Consider the following 19,177-nt stretch of genomic DNA (forward strand, 5'->3'; position numbering starts at 1 on the left):
ATGTAATGTACTGTGGACTAGACTGGACTGTGTAATCTAATCTAGTGTAATGTACTGTAATCTAACTTCGATTTCAATTGCATCCTCAAAGTGGAGGGTCCGCAACACTGATACTGTCGAGCCGCTCTTGTTACCAGGTTGTCAAATACCACCGCTTTGTCACGCCGCTTTGTATCCGATAGTGACACACTGAGTTAAAATAATTATGTTTGTTACATAAGGTAATGTGAAGTGCGCAACAAACTCATAAATAACGCAACATTACATTAAAAGAACATTAACTTTTGATTTTAAACAGGACACAAACTGCAGTTTCCTGGGTGAAAGTCCGGTTATGTGTGACCCATCTGCCTCCCCTCCCCACATCCAACATATTCTCTCTCCGACCTCGTCACATATCGACGTGTGGTCATGGACTTTCCCCATCCAGATATGACGTGAAAGGTACCCTGGATTTTGCCTTCAACAACTAACACACGTGGTTGGGTTTAGGAAAAAAGACCAGGGTTTGGCTTTATAATATGGGATGCGAGCACCGCTCTCCCGGGTGATGGTCGGCGTTTGTTGGACCCATCCACCACCTCACCCACCCACCTTAATCGTACTTTCGTTGCCTTAACTTGCGTTCATGTCCCCCTGTTTCCCCCTGATGCTGCTGAGCGCCATTAAACTATAACGGCAACCGGCCAGGTATCATGCCGACGTTAAAGGATGGCTTTTTCGTCAGTGTCTGACACCGTAAGTCACTGCCCAAGCGCAATATTTTTCAGTGACTTCCAGGTTGCCACATCAATTGCTTTAAGCGTCAAGTATTGCTGCAGATGGGTTACAATAGAGTCAGATGAAAGCCTGATGCAAAGGGTAGCTTTGGCTTTGATATCACATGTAGAGTGGTGTGACAAAATATTGGTATGCAACCGTGCAAGCAACTTGTTACAACCTATACTCGTGTTTATTGTAAGGTGGCCCTCTAGTGGCTGTAGTAATTATTATGGAAGCAAAGGAGGAAGTGAGGTGATGTAACATAAAAGTGACAAGTGTAATATTGTGTAAGGACTGAGGGGTGATGGGATTTTCACTCAGGAGACCAGTGTTCATGCCCCAAAGTCAACGATGATTTCTTTTAATGACAACGTAGCGTAGTATGCTAGTATGTGTAGCATGCTATGCCAGTGATGTATGTGACAGGACATATGGGACATGATAGGATGTGATGTGTGGGACGTCTGTCACAAAATATTTATTTATAGCCAAACCATGATGTTTTATTCTACACCTAACCACCCAGTTTTGTTGCATAACCACGACTGTTACATAAAGTTAAGAACATGTTTAACTCTGTGACCATTAGGAGGGAAATATGTCGTTTGGGCACGGTCATGTGTGTCCTTTTAGAAGTCACTGCAAATTGATCTATTCTGTCGTTTAGGTTTAAGAGAGTGTTGGTATGAGACAAGGGCCCCAAACTGTGACCATCTGCTCCCAAATCAAGATTCGTCAGCATCATGTGCTAAATATTTGTGGTCATGCCTGCAACAACTGAAAAGACAGCATTTTTGACAGACTCTGACAGAGACTTTTTCTGGCGCTTGTTTGCCAGCAGATCAATTTTAAATGACCTGGAGGTGACAGTTTTTGATGACTCAGACTTTGTACACATCTTCCAGGTCCAGTGCTTCTGCTGTTGTTTACAGAAATCTACTGATGTCACTTTCTGCAACCACAATTCTCTCACAAACATAAACTTAAATCCAAAACTGACGTTTTTAGCCACTACATACCTTCTTGAATTCTCAAATTGAGTAGTTTTCCCCGTTTTAAGATGACCAGATGGGCATTTAAAGCTGACATATTTTTGTTATCGCCTCAAAGAACCCCAAGCACATGGCAACGCTGTCAAATAAGCAAAAACAGATTGCTTCTGTCTTCCATTCCTCTCCTACATCCAAGCCTCTGATGTGCAGAGTGTGTACTGAAACACAGATATACATCACTGTCGTTCGATCCAAACTCCTGTGTTCATCAGTTATCACAGTGCGGCTGACATTTCGCAGAATTTAAACACACAGAGGAGCTTTGAGAGCTATTCGCCAAACTGTGGTGTACAGTAGCAGTGGGTCACTGAGACAAGGAGGAGACGCTGGACTACAGCATCAGCTCGGCCTCGCCTGGGAAGCTGGCACTAAGCACCTCCATAAAAAATCATCTTGAGCTCCCCACTATTATCTCTGCATTCCACCGGAGAGAGAGCGGTGAGCTGGCAGCGATCCAGGGAGAGTGAAATATTATCGTGGGAGAACACATCAAGACGAGCTCCGCCAACATAAAGCTTCCACTCAGTTCAGGGGGTTAAAAAGCCCCAGAGCACGAGAGCTAAATGATAAGGACCGCTGCGCTGCACATTAGACAGATATGCACTCCACTCCAGCAGGTGTGACTCGCTGGAGGGAAGGCGGCTGGCACCGCGGTGGTCCCGCTCGCTCTCTAGCTTTGATCATTCCCCGCCGTTTTGTGGGCTCGCACGCTTCCCCCGGGAATACAATTTATAGAGTCCATTAGATGTTTATGGGACACGTGTAAATCAAATGAGAGTCTGCAAAACAGCCCTGACTAACCCTTTGTTCTTTTCGTTTTATCATCATACAGAGCATGATTTGAGCTATCATTTGTCATTTGAAAGTCAACAATAGAAAAAAACAAAAGGGATGGAGCTAAAGAGAGGGAGGAGCGGCTGGCTCTGGAAGTAGTTTTCACCACCGTAAATCCTTTTTGAAGATTTTCTTTTAGTGAAATCCAAAAGTTTCAAAGATAGAATGGGAGTCTTAGGGATGATGTAACGATACGTTGGTTTAGATTAGATTAGATCATACTTTATGTGAGATACGTGACTTTATTATAAGACGAATGGCGATGTCTCTGAGGTGACGTCGCTATAATTAATTCAACCTTAAAGCAGAATGAGCTGATTTTTTAGTCACTTGGAGACAATGTGTTTTTATGGCCCTGCTCAGTCAGAATATCTGTCTCTTTAGCTGCTAAATGCTCCATTATGTTTATCCCCTAGTTGATAACTGTTCAGTGTTGGACAGGTAGTACTGTTTGTTTATCAGAACTTCTTTCTCTTGACAATAGCTGCCTGGATCCATGGATGGATTACTGACCCAGGGGGGCAAAGTTTGTGCGGGCCCCCTGGCCTTCATCTGCAAAATGTCACTCAAGTTACTGCAGCATGTACCGACCAGGAAAAGACTCAAAACAAAGAGACGCAACAATGCATAATGACTACAGAGAAATGAAAAACAAAAAAAGGCAAAATCACAAAGTGTGTGTGTCTTTATTGTCCTATGTTGGAGAGGTGCTTGAGCTAAAAGCAAGCGGCAACCCCCGGGGCTGAAAAATGATGCCCACATAGGAGTGCCAAAAACTGCAGTTTTTTGAATAGCCCCTTGAGGCTGGCTCCAGAGGCCAGTCAGTCCCCATAGACCCTCATGTTAAAATGGCCAACTTCACAGCAGAAATAAACATGTTTACTGCCTGGTACAAAAAACAGTTTTGATCTCGATAGCTAATTTTATCATTCAGAACAACTATACAGAAGATTTAACTTATTTAATTCACCTGTTTCAATTTTATTAAGGCTTAACTTTATGTCTATGAGTCAGATCCACCCCTCGTTCCTCCACAGCTTCACCCTCTCATCCAAATATGGTCACATCTGGCCCAAAAAAACAAGATGGCGACAACTGGAATGCCCACATCCATTGTTTCATGTAGTCTATGGCTGACAGCCGCCATAATGCTTCATAGAGAGGAGCAGCAAAGTCAAGTCAAGCCGGAACTTCAATGTTACACATCGTCATTTGTCAAGTTTATGTCCATTTGGTACTGTGCCATTTCTAAATACAACAATACAGATGAGCCTCGGCTTCTGTTGTTATGTACAAGAAGCCCGTCTAAATTTCAAATGCTTCCTTATTACAACAGGGGACAAACCACAGCGCCATAGTTGCTCACTTCATACGTGGCTTGCACAAGGTGTGTGTGTTTGTTTCTTCTTTACTGTGCTTTTTAGTTCTTATAAATCACTTTGTTTTTACTTTAATTCATCTATAAATGTTTTTCTAAGTGGCGAGCCCAAGATCATCTTTGTTCCGTCATGGTGTCCAGCTCTTATATAAACTAGAATTACCACCTCTCGGTTGTATACCTCTGCCAACCAATCAAGTTTACATGCATGTCTATATAGACTCATATAATATATGCGATGAAGACTTTAAGTGTATTTCTTGGCGAAACGTCAATGTTTCAGACACATCTTCAACCTGGCAGCACAGAAGATTTATAAAATCAGCCCAGTTAAGATGGACACCCAAGATTAGTGTCACCAACCAACAGGAAACATTGATGAGCATGACACCACCAGACCTTAATGAAGCTGAAACCAAACCAGGTATGTGATGTTTGAAAGCACTCCAGCTGACATTGAACATTGCCTCTGCATAAAAACAAACAGGATTTTAACTTCCAGAACCCTGAAAGCACTAAAGAATTCCTTTGACTTCACTGTTTGTCAAAGAGCACATCTGCTTTGTCAAAGAGCACATCTCCATTGCAGCCATTGATGCTAACATTGACTTAGCGAGGAGTGGGTACACATTAAAATGGACTGTGATGTTGTCGTGGGGGCAGACGGAGGCCTGTGTGTCACTGCTGCTGCAGGACTACAAAGCAATTTCCCAGCGTGCAGATCTGCGCGCGGAATCGATAAATCACATTCCTGATTACTCTGCAGGGGGAAATGGAGTTTGTATTGTTTCTCCAAGACAAATGTAGGCTCCGGGCAAGATAGATGTTATTTTCAGGGCCAAAGAAAGACAACCCAAACACACACACACACACACACACACACACACTTCCTCCACTCTGTTAAACTGAAAACTACTTTTCCCCCCCTTTCACTTTTCTCTTTCATTACACTCCAAAACTCACCCATTCCCGTTGAGCTCTCCCTCCTTTTCTCCCCCATTTTTTCTCCTCTGGTTTGCTCCACTTCTTTCAAGGTGGCAATTTCAATAACTCTTCCACGATTGAATCAATTGAAAGTTGCAGAGCAATCCCAAAAGTTCGTCTAAGCTCTCTTTCTGTTTCTTTTACTGTGAACTGGCCACAAAGTAACTGTGTGCCATCCTCCAGACACTGAGTTTTTACAGCTGGTCAACAGTAACACAACGGGTGTGTCAAAAAGAACTTGTTTCTCTGAATGTGGTGATGAAATTTCGCCTCAGTTAAAGGATTAAATTGCTCCTTTTATGGCGATAAGAGGACACAGTGCCGGCCCGTGGCGTAGGCAGTACAAGCGAATGCTAAGGGCGCCATCATCCATAGGAGGCACCACAGATGGGAGAAGGGAAAAAAAAAGCCTTGACAGCCATAATTTTCAAATACAACATAACTACATAGCAAAGCCTACTAAATAATAGAGAGGCCTTTTTTTCGGGGCTCCTGCCCCCTGGCTCCCCTCCCAGCTCATTACACTTACTACCTGCTCGCTGGGGGAGATCGGCGAGTTATCTATGAACCCCGAAACACGGTGTATCGTTATCATGTCGAAACTACAAAAGCTGCTCCGGTTGTTGAGGTGCTCCTTCAACAACCGCTACACTACTGAAAAGAGTGTCTTAATTTACAAAGGTAGGCTCGCCTAGGGCACCAGATGTGCTGGGGCCGCCACTGAGAGGACGTCACAAAATCTGACACCTTGTTCATCATTGTTTTTCGCCTTCATTTTAGCTGCTCTGAATCCAGATTCTGACACAAACCAAAACTGAATCTCTACATGAAATGAAAACAGATGGGGAATGACAAAGTCACAAAATTCTTATTGCACCAGAAACATTTTGATTAATTTGATGTGTCACTGATATATATATATTTATCTACAGGACAAGCGGAGGTGCTGCTAAGGCCCAATCCCAATACCCCCCCTTGCCCACTACCCCTTGGCCCTCAAAATGAAGCAACGAGGGGTAGGGGTTGAAATCTTTCCCTAGGAATTGGGACACCACTCACTACATCACCGCATCGGTTACGTTCACGCATACGTAACTATTTTAAACAGGAAGCTGCGAGCCATCTACATTTCCAACCGGCATCTACAATGGAGTCTCATTCATCCTACCGATCGCGTTTGTTGCATTCATCATGCTTCGTTTGATGACTGACAGACAACAGGGGACTTCTGCTAGCTAGCTAACCAGCTAACATTATGAGGCAGCATAGTTATACTAGCTGGCGTGTTATCGTAATGTGTAAAGTCCGACAATTTTGCAGAACAGGACAGATGACAGACGCCAGATAGTGCGAGCTAGCTAGCTAACAAGCAACCTGACGACGGTAACGTTAGCTATGTATGAACTTTTTTCCCCATCTCTTAGCCATGGCGACGTCTACCCCTCGCTGGCAAGTCAGCATCTGAAATCCCTCGCTCCGAAGGGCTAGTTTCATACCCACTACCCCTCATTATGCCTCCTACCCCTACATGCAAAAAGGATTTGGGACACCACTATGCGCAAATGTAGGGGTAGGGCTGAGGGGGAGTATTGGGACGGGCCTTAAGAGTCAGAATAAGGCAGTTTTAATATACATGCTCCCCTAAAACTTGCAACATCATATTTTACAGTGGCCCTCTATTTTGACGATCCCAGGGCACACCTGTTAATAACGATGATTATGTTGCCAAAGTTCTCACTATCTCAGATTTTTTATTTATTTTTTTGTTATTTTCTTTATTTTTAAATTCAAAAAAAGAAATCATCAGGTACAAATCCACTCTCACAGTACACACTTTTTTGTACTTTTTCCACCATGCGGACAAATAAATAGACAAATGATGAACAAAAATGTGCAGATGAATAAACAATTAAACAATACTATGTTTAATCAAACTAACATTGAATTTACACTGAATTGCCCATTGAATGCATCACGTCTTGGGGCTCACAGCATGACAGTACACAGAGCTCACATCATTCAGGAAATTAACAACAGAACACTGATTCATTTGGTACATTGGCCAGCACTAAGTTACTATACAACTTTTATTTGAAGTCTGTTTTATGTGGCGTAATAAATTCAATCCATCCTTTCCAATGTTTTCCAAATAAATCTGTCTTAAGTCTCAGTTCAAAGGTGAATTGTTCCATAGTATAAATGTCATGCATCACATTAAACCAGTCAATTAAACTTAAAAAATTTAACAAATTTGTAAATGAAGCCTTTTGTGTGTGTAGAAAGTCTTAGATCTTTTATTTCAACTCATGAAAAATGGGAGCACAAAAAAGATTTTATTGTTTAGATTTTTGTTCAGTTTATATTATGTAGTAAAGTGTCCGGAAATTCAGTTGAGAGACTGCTGAGAGATTAAATAAAACATAGGAATATTTGCTTGTTCCCATGAGTAAAAAACTAATTAGTGGTTATGACTGTCAAAACAATTGAATTTATAATGCAAAAAACAGTTAAATTATCAGTCCATGGACAATTTAATGAAAATGAGCTGGTTGGATTCAGTGTATTTTTGTTTTGATTTTTAACAGAGGTATGCACAAGGATAGAATTTGGATTTTATCTGTTAAACAACATTGTTATTTTTGACATACCATGAATTGCTAATGAAAATCTTTATTATATTATTTAATTTCTGTGCATACATTATTAATTTCTGCACATAAGTTAATAATTCAAGAGCAAAATCAGTTATTTATGTGCATCTTTTATTGTTTTGTTTGGGCACAAATTGTGTTTTTCAGACCTACTTTACACAAAGAAAAATGGGGTTTTAGAAATGTTTGCAAATTATTAAAAAACTCTGAAAAAAATCACATTCAGACTCTTTGCTGTGACACAGATTTGGCATCTCATCTCTGAGATGTGTCCACACCCTGATTAGAGTCCAGCTGCGGTAGATTCACTTGATTGAGCATGATTTGGAAAGCCACACACACACACCTGTGTATAAGGTCTCACAGCTCACAATGCAAATCAGAGCAGAAGCCAAACCATGAGGTTGAAGGACCTGCTTGTGGAGCTGAGAGACAGGATTGTGTGGAGACACAAATCTGGGGAAGGCTGCACATGAAATTCTGCTGCATTGAGTGTTCCCAAAAGCCCAGTGGCCTCCATAATTCTGGATCAGCCCAGACTTTTCCTAGAGCTGCCTGTCCAAACTTAGCAATCTGAGGAGCAGGGCCTTGGGAGTAGAACATGAAGGCAACTCTGGCTGAGCTCCAGAGATTCTGCATGTGTGGGGATGTGAGAAACCCACAGAGGGACAACTGTGACTGCAGCGCTCCACTGTTGCAGCGATGGTGGAGTGGCCAGACAGGCAGCAGCCTCTCCTCAGTGTGAAACACATGAAAACACCTAAAAGACTCAGACTGTGAGAAAAAAAAAGAAAAAAAGATTCTCTGTGCTGATGAAACCGAGAATGAATTTGACCTCAATTCTAAGCGTCATGTCTGGAGGTTACCAGGCACCTCTGATCAGCATGGTGGTGGCAGCATCATGCTGTCGGGGTGTTTTGCAGTGGCAGGGACTGGTCAGGGTTGAGGGAAAGCTTAATGGAGCAAAGTACAGAAATATCCTTAATGAAAACCTGGCAGAAGTGCGGCAGAAAATCTCCACATCCAGACGTGCATAAGACACACGGCTGCTAACGGTGCTTCAACTAAGCACTGATATAAGAGTCTGAATACTTATGTCAAAGTGATATTTCACTTTTCTTTTTATTCATTCATTCATTCATTCATTCATTCATCTTCTAACCGCTTCATCCTCTTGAGGGTCGCGGGGGGGCTGGAGCCTATCCCAGCTGACATCGGGCGAGAGGCAGGGTACACCCTGGACAGGTCGCCAGACTATCGCAGGGCTGACACATAGAGACAAACAACCATTCACGCTCACATTCACACCTACGGACAATTTAGAGTTATCAATTAACCTAGTCCCCAATCTGCATGTCTTTGGACTGTGGGAGGAAGCCGGAGTGCCCGGAGAGAACCCACGCTGACACGGGGAGAACATGCAAACTCCGCACAGAAGGGCTCCCACGCCCGGGATCGAACCGGCAACCCTCTTGCTGTGAGGCGAGAGTGCTAACCACCACACCACCGTGCCGCCCCTACTTTTCTTTTTAATTAATGCAAATTCATATTCTGGATTCACTGTAGATGGACGGATTCTCTGGATTCCTGTTTATAATCAAAGAGCATTAACCATATTAAAGCAACAACTGTGCAGAAATATTATGACTTTGAATAACGTATTGCACCCAGTCGCTAGAAAACATGTGGCATTGTTCATTTCTGCAAATAACAGATGTTACATTTGCGCTCACATTATTATGTAGCGGATATGTTGTAACCTAATGTTTTAACAACACTGTGGATACTGTGTGGTAAGGTTTGAGCATAAAAACCACCTGCTTATGGTGAGGGCAAAGAGCATGATTTGCCAGAATATACCTAGTTTGATGGCACAATAGAAGACACATTCTCACTCCGACTTTGTCACATATTGACGTTTGGTCATGAACTTTCTACGTCCAGATACGATGTGCAAGGTACCCTGGGTGTGTTCGTTGTTTTTGTTCTGGGACGCCGTGTCAAGTTCTGCCTGTTACATGCATTGTCTTCTTTCAAAATACACTTCTGTTTTCACAGGAAATTTAACGTTTACATACAGTCTCTTTCAAAATAAAAGCACTACATTAATACAGTTTTTTTCCCCTCTAACACCTAACACATGTGGTTAGGTTTCGGAAAAAAGAACAGGGTTTGGCTTTAAAATCTTACAGGATGCAAACACCGCTCCCCCGTGTGAAAGTCGGTGTTTGTTGGACCCACCCCACCCCTGCAAGTATTTAAAGCTTTACACACTGAGCAGATCGGTGCAATTTCTTTCAGAAATATAGGAACAAAGGCAATGAGCAACTTGGTAAGAAACGCCCCACAAATTGCCAAAAAAAAAAAAAAAAATTAGAAAATTATTTTCAAAAATAGGGGAAAAAGAAAAAAGCTAGGAAAATAATAATAATTTTTTTTTTTTTATTACAGTTTAAAATCATTTTACAGAATTATAATAATATTGAAGCACTCTCTCAAGGTCTTTCCTTGTTTGTTTGTTTTTGAGTTTCTTTCTTTTTTTTTTTAAAACTAATTTCCTTGTTTTTAATTTTCTCCTTTCACTAATTTCTCCCTAATTATTTGGGTCATTTCTTCTTTCACTGCTCACTGCCGTCTTTCCTTGTTTTTAAAGGAAATCAAGCCAATTTGCTCAGGTTTCAAAGGATTAAACTGTAATGGTGACCGGCCCCATTTATTGCCGATGCTAAAGGACAGCTTTTTCGTCAGTGTCTGACGCTGCAAGTCACTGCCCAAGTGCTGGATTTCGACGACTTCTGAGTGAGACTGGTTGTTACAGCAGGCATTTTGGCTAGTCATAGTAGGAAAAGCACAGCTGAAGTTGACATTAATGATGGCTAAGTTCCATTTAAGTGTCCCAGTAAGCTATTTCAGTGTTTGTTTTTATTTTTTATATACTTTATTAAGTGTTGAATGCAATGCAGCTTTCATTAATGTTATGAAATACACCTGTGCTTTTTCTACTTTGATATGTCAAAATGTCCCCGCTGGAAAAGGTCCATTCCCGCTGGAAATGCATCAGTGTCTTGGTTGAAAAAACAAATTCTTTTCATGGCGCCATCCCCACAAATGGTGGCCAAGAAGCTGCTGGAAAAACAACGATAACTCACAAAAAAAAAAAGAAAATCGTGTTTTGTTGTTTGGTGGTCTTGAACAGTGCTCTGCAGCTTGGCAGGCGTCTCGCCCAGGTGTCACTCCCTTCCACCACCTGATGACAAAGTCAGCTCATAAACTACGTAACTTTAGAGACGTTGATATGATACATCTGGAACATATAAATATAATATATTCATGGTTTGCAGAAACATGCAATGCCAACATTTTCTCTTTTTGATGGCCTGGAGAAGCAGATATAGATGAAGCGGCTCATAAATTGCTCCACACCTGGTAATAAAGCCGTGATGTCTACAAGACAACGTAACCTCATCTTTTTCTCTTTTTCTCTCATCTGAACTACATCACTTTGTTTGTCTAAAAGCTCCTCTCAAACTGGAGCCTCCTGAGAGACCTTTTATACCCCCCACGTGTCTTCAAGCACATGTAATTACATGTGCACAGTCTTTTTTATGTCTCGAAGCCACATTTTTCTGTTACAATTCCTCGAATTAAGAGGCCCACCAGGGACAAAAAATAGAGAGAGAAAATGCAGCGGGATAACAAACATCCTTTCTTTCGTTCCCTCCGGCTAAAGACTTCCTGATTGTGTCAGTCACTCAGCTCAGAACAAGATTGCGCAAAAGCTCAACAAGAGACTTTTGGTATTAGTCCCATTTCATGCAGGTGTGGACACGCACACGCTTTCACTACTCTCTATTTTCTTTTGTGCCACATGTGAAAAATCCATCCAATAATGGGAGTGTTTTGGGATGAAGTGTGTTCTCGCTGCTCAAGTCTGTTAATGGAACCACTGTCAGCATCTATAGGATTATTTGGTGTTTTGTTTTTTTTGAATAAGAGAGTGTGAATGTTTATTGAGCCCCGGAGGCACGCAAGCAAATCTGACCTCATCTCAGCAAATGTATAAAGAGTGTGATGTCAGTGGGAGTTCAGATGGAAACTAGCTTCTTCTTCATGTGTAAATCACAAAATCTGCTGCACTCAATCGAACAGCTGTTTGGTCTCTGTGCACAGTTATAATCAGAGATCTGCATCTTCTAATAAACTGCTTGACTGAGGCCATATTGCCCGAATGTGGAGATAGAAAGCAAGTTTTTAGTTAAAGTTAAATTGATGTACTTTACTTACAGGAGCAGTGTGAGGGATTTAGTGGCGTCTAGCGGTGAAGACTGCAAATTGCAACCAGCTGAAACTTCTCCCAATTAGAAGTCCTTCAGACCAGGTGATTAAAACTGGTAAAAACACTGAATAAAGCAGATTCACATTGTTTTTCTCAGATGCTGTTCTGCTTGTTGCAGACAGGCTGTCAGCCCAGCACCTGTTAATGTCAGCTCACCTATTTTTCTCTGATAACTGAAAGGTCCAGTGTGCAGGATTTATGGTGATGTATTGGTAGAAATGGAATATAATATAATAAGTATGTTTTCTTTAGATTATAATCACCTGAAAATAAGAATCATTGTGTTTTCGTTACCTTAGAATGAGTCATTTATATCTACATAGGGAGCAGGTCCTCGTCTACAGAGATTGCCATGTTGCACCGCCATGTTTCTACTAAACAAACACTGGCTCTAGACAGGGCCATTTGTGTTTTTGTGTTAGCCACTGTAGCTAGAAGCCCCTCTGTGACAAGGAGCATCAGAAAAACACTGATTTTTTACTGTGTTTTTACTGGTTTAAATTACCTGGGGTCTCACTTATAAACAATATGTAGGATCCATACTAACAATATACGTAAAAATGGTGTGAGCCAAAAAACATTTGACAATTTCTACAATCAGGCTTCCACACCACTATCTGTGTCACCAGTTTCCCATCTCCTAAATGTTCATAAGCTTCTCCTATCAAGTCTGTTTTTATAGATCACAACATTTGCATGGGAGGTGGCGTATGCTTCTTTCAGGCCTTGTTTCATGTGTACACAGTTTCTATAAATGAGACCCCTGCTCTGTTTGTTTTGGAGAGGAGGAGACGTCTGCAGATAATTTAGCTTCCGGTGAAAACCTCCTGAACGTCTGGATCAGAAATAAGGTGTGCACATACTGTATAGCGGGCGCTGTTTTTACTGGTTTTAATCATCTATTCTGTTTGTTTTGGAGAGGAAGAGACCTCTGCGGATAATTCGGCTCCCATTAAAAAAACGTCTTAACAATGAACACTGAAGGAATTCTCTGAGAAGTTTCAGCTGGTTGCAATCTGCAGTCCTCACCACTAGATGCCACTAACTCTCCTTCAGTCTTACGCACTGTTGCTTTAAGATCCAGATGTCCAGGATTTTTTATTTTTTTTACCTTGAGCCAAATTATCCACAGAAGTCTTTTCCTCACATAAATGGACCAGATTATTTAAACTGGTAAAATACTCTGAATAATGCAGTTTCACCAGAATTGCCCTATCTAAAGACAGTGCTTGGTTTGTCCATTCTGGGCTACTGTAGAAACATGGCGGTGCAAGATGAAAGCCTGCTCCCTATGTAGATATGAACGGCTCATTCTAAGGTAACAAAAACACAACAGTTCTTATTTTGAGATGATTATACACCAAATAAAATGTACTATTTCATTTCTGCTAATATATCCCCCTGAATCCTACACACTGGACCTTTTTAAGAACATATTTATTATTTCCATTTATACAGCTTTACATTTAAAATCTGTTACATTTAAGTGGAGATGATCATGAACAGGGTAGAATTTTGAATCAACAAATATCATCATGAAACTTCCCCAGTTTATTACTTACATTAAAACAATTATATTGCATTACACATTTTTTATGTTTACAGGTTGCAAATTAGGCATTTTTAATAATAACAGTACATTTTATTTATAGGTGCCTTTCATGACACTCAAGGTCACCTTATAGTCAAAGACAGAGATAAGGAATAAATAAGGAATAAAGTAACATAAAAAAAGAAATTATAAAATAACAATAACATAACAACAATAAATATTCAGCAAAACAAGTTTACAGGGAATAAAATTCTGTGTAAATAGTGGATGTGTGTGGGTAGACGGACGGGAGTCATACTGAGCAGACTGTCTGACAGAGATGAGGGAGAGAGAGTTGTTGCTACGACTGTGCGGTGGAGGGACAATTTTAAATATTTGCTTTTGTCATAAACTTCCAGAACAGAAATCTGAACTAAAATAAACACCTAAATGTGTAATTTGGGTGTTCTCTTATAATCTGAAAGAAGACATGTTACGGAGCAAAAAACAGCCCAAAATCTCAAGATTGACCCGTGCATGGAAAAACACATTTCACATGAAACTGTTTCTTTTTTTATCCTTAAATCATTTTTATCTAAATCCTACCTCTGTCCTTCTTACCTTCCTTTCCCATTTCTTTCAACCTTTATTTTACCCTTATCAATTTCTCCTCTTATTTCTTTCTTTCAGGTCTGCTTTTCTTCTATTTGTACTCATTTAATCTTCAATTAATCTGAAAGCAAAAAAAAAAAATCCCTCGAGATTCAAGGTTTTCACTTTCTTTCACTGCAGAGTTCTACTTCAGATACTTAAAGTAAAAAAAACTGCTGCCAGTTTGTTTCTACCTTAACTCAACTAACAATCTGAATCCAGTCCCTTTCCCTCTGTGGCACTGGTTTGACATTTCAGCTCTTCCAGCACTGTTTATAAGATTTGTAAAACATCCTTTCCCACCCAGGCAGCCTGCGTCTGTGTGACACATAAAGAAACCCGATCAGACCTACAAGCTGGCAAACAGGCTCCTTTGTTGCACCCTTGAAACCAAACTTACACTGGTGTTGAAAGCGCTGAAGAAAGGGGGGCAGCACAACAGAATGTAGAACAGTAACTTGTGTATGGACTCCTTTTGTTTCTTATAAAGCGTCTGGTGTCAACTCCTGCTTTTACAACCGAGTAAGGAAATCGGGATCTCGTAGGAAAGTTTGAGAGAATAAGGGACTTAAAAGGGAAACAGAAAGAGGCCGAGAGAGACAAGCGAAGGGTTGAAAGAGTGAGAATGGTGTGTGTTTGTGCAACGGAGAGTGAGAGGTGATTACTTCGTGTTAATCTAGTATCAGCTTTCCACCACTTGGAGGCCTCCCAGTGTATTACTCATTATCTGCAGACAAGTCTGTTAAATACAGATTAGACAGGGGCGAGAAAAGGGACGCAGTATTCCTGAACTTTCTCATGAAACAATCTGTCTTCCCATGGGTTATCTCGGCTCTTCTTCACGTCCCCACTTTGTTTTTTTTTCCCCCCTTTATGTGTTTTTCTCTCACTTCTCTCCAGCTGTGCTCCATATTTCAACCTCTCTTTCCAGCAGATTTTTAAATTGAGCTATCCTTGTAATTCAAAAAAGGAGCTGCTGGAAAAAAGAAAAAAAAAAAAAAGAGTTTTTCTTTTTACACCAAGTCATCATTTTTTTTTTTTTTTTTTTTTATTTTGATGACCTCGCCGATTCGAGTAGCGCGAGGCCACATATTTCCTCATAATTACTTTCTGCTTTCAAAAAGAGAATCAATAGATCCATATGAGTGTACACACGAGTCCTGGTACAGTAAGTGCATATCGGGTGAGTGCTCCATTTAAAAGGTAGCGCCTCACTGATCGCAAATCCAATAAAAGCTGCGTAGCCACATGCTACGGTTGCATTTCAGAAAGCTGTTTAAACCAGTGAGGAGTTTGTCTCTGAAATGTGACGTGCCTGTTTAAAAACAATGAGCTTTCTCATTTCAAAATTTAAAACATGATGGAGCCTTTTCCATGTCAAAATAAAATTGTATACAGTGTAATAATATAAAACAGTAAACCATGCCAAAATCAATCGCAGCATAAAACAGAGAGGGGTTGTTATTGTGTTCATTCTTGCAACTAATGACTATTTTCGTCATCGGTTCATCAATCATTTGGTGTGCATGGTTCCAAGAGCCCAAAAACACGTTTTCAAATGGTTTCTTTTGACTGACAAACAGACCAACACCTAAATATAATTAGTTTAATACCACATGATACAAAGACAGTCTTTTTATTTGAGTAGCTACAACCGAACTCAACTAATTACCAAAATATTAACTGCTTAATTTCTGCATATTGTTTGAGCTCTAAGACTGGATATTGCAGGAAAACAAATTTAATATGTTGTCAGTGAACAAATTTCGGATACGTTTATGACTTGCAAGATACATAACAGCATTTTCTCATCATGTTAAATTTAAATTAGTCGTATATAACTGACATTTTAGTGGATAGGGTTGATGTCAGAGACCACTTTGAACATAAACAGTAGTCAAGATCTTACACATAGTATATAACTTAAATTTTTATACTTAGAAGGTTGTGAGTGGACGCTTTCAATCCGAGTACCAGGGCCAGGATCAAGATACTGTCATTGTTACTAACACTGTGAAACTCTTTGGAGAGCTGTTACAAGTATGTTCAGCACTGACCAACAACAGCAGCGACAGAAGGCTGTGAAAGGCATAAAAAAAACAACGAAGATCGATGTTTATTTTTCAGCCCAGGAGCCAGAATGAAATGTTGGCATCATACGTTTCTGCAAACAACTATGAATGAAATATGGAGCAATTAATCTGAACATTTCGTAGCTATGGCCAACTTGTTCTCATTCCCAGTGCAGTCAAATACTGCTGATTTGTCAGGTCCCTTGGTGTATGATAACTCCAATGTAAATCCATCCATGGCAATATTTGATGCTGAGAGCAAATGGTGTATAAAGAGCGAGAAAGTCTGCGTAGGGCGGGCAGAGGGGTCAAACAAAATAAGACTTTCAGCCAAGAGACTGCAGTGTGTGTCCAGTGAAACCGAAAGTCAGTGTTGCTTTAACGTGACGTTGGGCAAAATACGTACACTCGTCGTACACTGACATCACTCACATTATGTATTTACATCAGGTAACATTAAGAAACAGACTTAATTTAACCCAGAACATGATCTTTTTTCGGTGTCTTTTACCCAAGAGAGCAGTGCTCGCATCCCGGAAGATTGTAAAGCCAAACCCTGTTCTTTTTTCCTAACCCATTCATGTGCTTTTGTTGCCTAAACCCAACCACGTGCGTTAGTTGTTGACAGGAAAAAATATGTCAAATTGCGGTGTTTTACCAATGTGGTGAGTTTATTTTGAAAGAGACTGTATGTAAACGTTAAATTTCCTGTGAAACAGAAGTGTATTTTGAAAGAAGACAATGCATGTAACAGGCAGAACTTGACACGGTGTCCCTTCAGCATCAACAACCAACACACCCAGGGTACCTTGCACATCATATCTGAACATGGAAAGTCCATGACCAAACGTCAATATGTGACAAGGTCAGAGTGAGAGTGTGAGTATATAGTTACCCTAATCAAAACCTAACCACATGGTAATCACAGTGTGTCAGAACCTAAAATAGCCAATTTAAAGGTAAAGAAATGAGAAGAGTCAACACAGCGGCTACATCTGAAATGAAAATGCAACATATTCACAGTTTGCAGAAACGCACAATGCTAACATTTATTCTGGCGATTGGGTCAGAAGGAACATGGCTGAGGTTTATTCAATATAAAAGCTACTGCCTTCAAGGACATTTCTGAAACTCAGTAGTAACTGCAGAGGAAAAATAATATCACTGAAAGAAAAGTAGGCTGTCAAATTTGGTCATTTTTTCGAAAACCTTTTGAAAAATATCTATAAATCATTTTAGAAACTACAGGCGAGTAAGAAAAAGGACAAAAAGAAGAACATTAATCTGTGCTGAAGGTGACACACATCACACACACAAACATGGAGCATGTTTGCAAACTATGCTCCCAGAGTTTCTCACAAAAGCTGCACTCAGACGCGTTCTTAGCTGTTACTGTGAGACGTTCAAAGAGACATTCAAAGCACCAGCACTTACTGCACATTTAAAATATACGTTTTGGACAGCCTGAATGCCAACTGTCTTTTTTTATGGTAAACTATGTTTCTGTGTTGGAGCTTAAAATAAAAACAGATGTGACTGTTAACAAGAAGATGAGCCGTACTCTGCGGTCAAATTCCTCAAAGAAAAATAACCTGCTCTCAGTTAATGAGTTTTGGTCTTAGAGCCTAAAGACATGTCGGGCTGTCAATAAATCACCAAGATGGAGTTGAAAATGTCTGGACAGTAAGTGCACTATCACAATGATCACACCATTTCCACATATGCTTCTACTTTTTTTTGCATCACTAAAAGAGGAATTATATAGTTTCTGTAACAGAAATGCAGAATGGTTGGAGAGCTCAAATGTTTGCACAACAAAATATTTCTCTCACAGAAAAATGCGCTCCTCTTAAGTGGAACGTCGACAACATAAAACACATTCCTTCGATTTTTCAAAGGGATGCATCAAACCATTAAAAACATCATTTCAATAACATGTTTCACTGTTAAAGTGAGAGCATTTTATTAGATTAGTAGAAAAATGCAAAAGCATGAACTTGACCAAATACGGCTGTGGAATCTCAGACCTTGTTATCTCAAAGCTCAAAGCTGCTCATTGTTCTGAGTCGGTGATAACAGCTTCAAATAAAGATGTGTCCAAATGTGAATATTTTAGAGATACGTCGAGATGAGAAACAGAGATGTGGAGTCCTGAACACATGAAAGCAATCAGTCATATCACTGGTATCCATCAGGATGACCTCAGCGAGGGCCGTACAGCAGATCACGTGACACACGCAACACTCACCGTGTTGAATCCTGGGAAGAGGCTCACCGCTGAGGCCGTATCCAATGGAAACGGGAGAAACTGCTTCATGCCCAGTGAGGTCTGGATGGCGGGCAGGGTGGGACGCACCAGGGCGGGCATGAGGCCATTTTGACATGTGTTACCTGCAGGAGGGAGAGCAAAGGCAACATGTTGAACCGTAGACGGCAACAGGGACACAAGCCCGAGCCAAAAGCTTTCAGTTTACATCCAAGTGAACCGTCGGTGTGTTTGTTTCGTCTGTGTATCTTTACACTGTGTAACATCTTATCTGTTAGTCATCTATTTAAGTATTTAACACCTGCACCAACATGGCAGCCAAAGCACACATCCCTTACATTAGCTCCAGTGCTTAAAGTGTGAGTCGATTTGACTTAAATTAATGCCTAATTTTCTACAGAGGATTGTACCTCAGCTTATTGCATGGAAATCCCCCAAATCTCCAAGCTGGATGGTTTTTCTGCTTTAACCCTGGAAAGAAAGTTGAATCTCGCACCTTCTGGGGGATTTCATCATTTTTAAGTAAAATATTTCATCACTTTATAACATTATTTTATCATAAACTCCTCCTAACTCCATTTTCTGTCCCAAATTTGGGGGATTTTCAGGCTTTCACACCCAATTTATAATGTGTGTGACAAAAGAAATCTCAGCTCGAGG

At 40.6% G+C, this 19,177-nt stretch overlaps 1 protein-coding gene across 1 annotated transcript in view; it reads right to left on the bottom strand.

Annotated features, from left to right (window-relative positions):
- The window catches only part of znf385d (zinc finger protein 385D), a 128,151-nt gene that overhangs the window by 96,366 nt on the left and 12,608 nt on the right, over positions 1-19,177 (bottom strand). The window contains exon 2 of the mRNA XM_050047600.1: positions 18,500-18,642. Within this exon, the coding sequence (XP_049903557.1) occupies positions 18,500-18,642 (143 nt within the window). The remainder of the gene's footprint in view (positions 1-18,499; positions 18,643-19,177) is intronic.

The sequence above is a fragment of the Epinephelus moara genome, chromosome 6 (assembly GCF_006386435.1).
Source record: "Epinephelus moara isolate mb chromosome 6, YSFRI_EMoa_1.0, whole genome shotgun sequence".
Classification (NCBI taxonomy): domain Eukaryota; kingdom Metazoa; phylum Chordata; class Actinopteri; order Perciformes; family Serranidae; genus Epinephelus; species Epinephelus moara.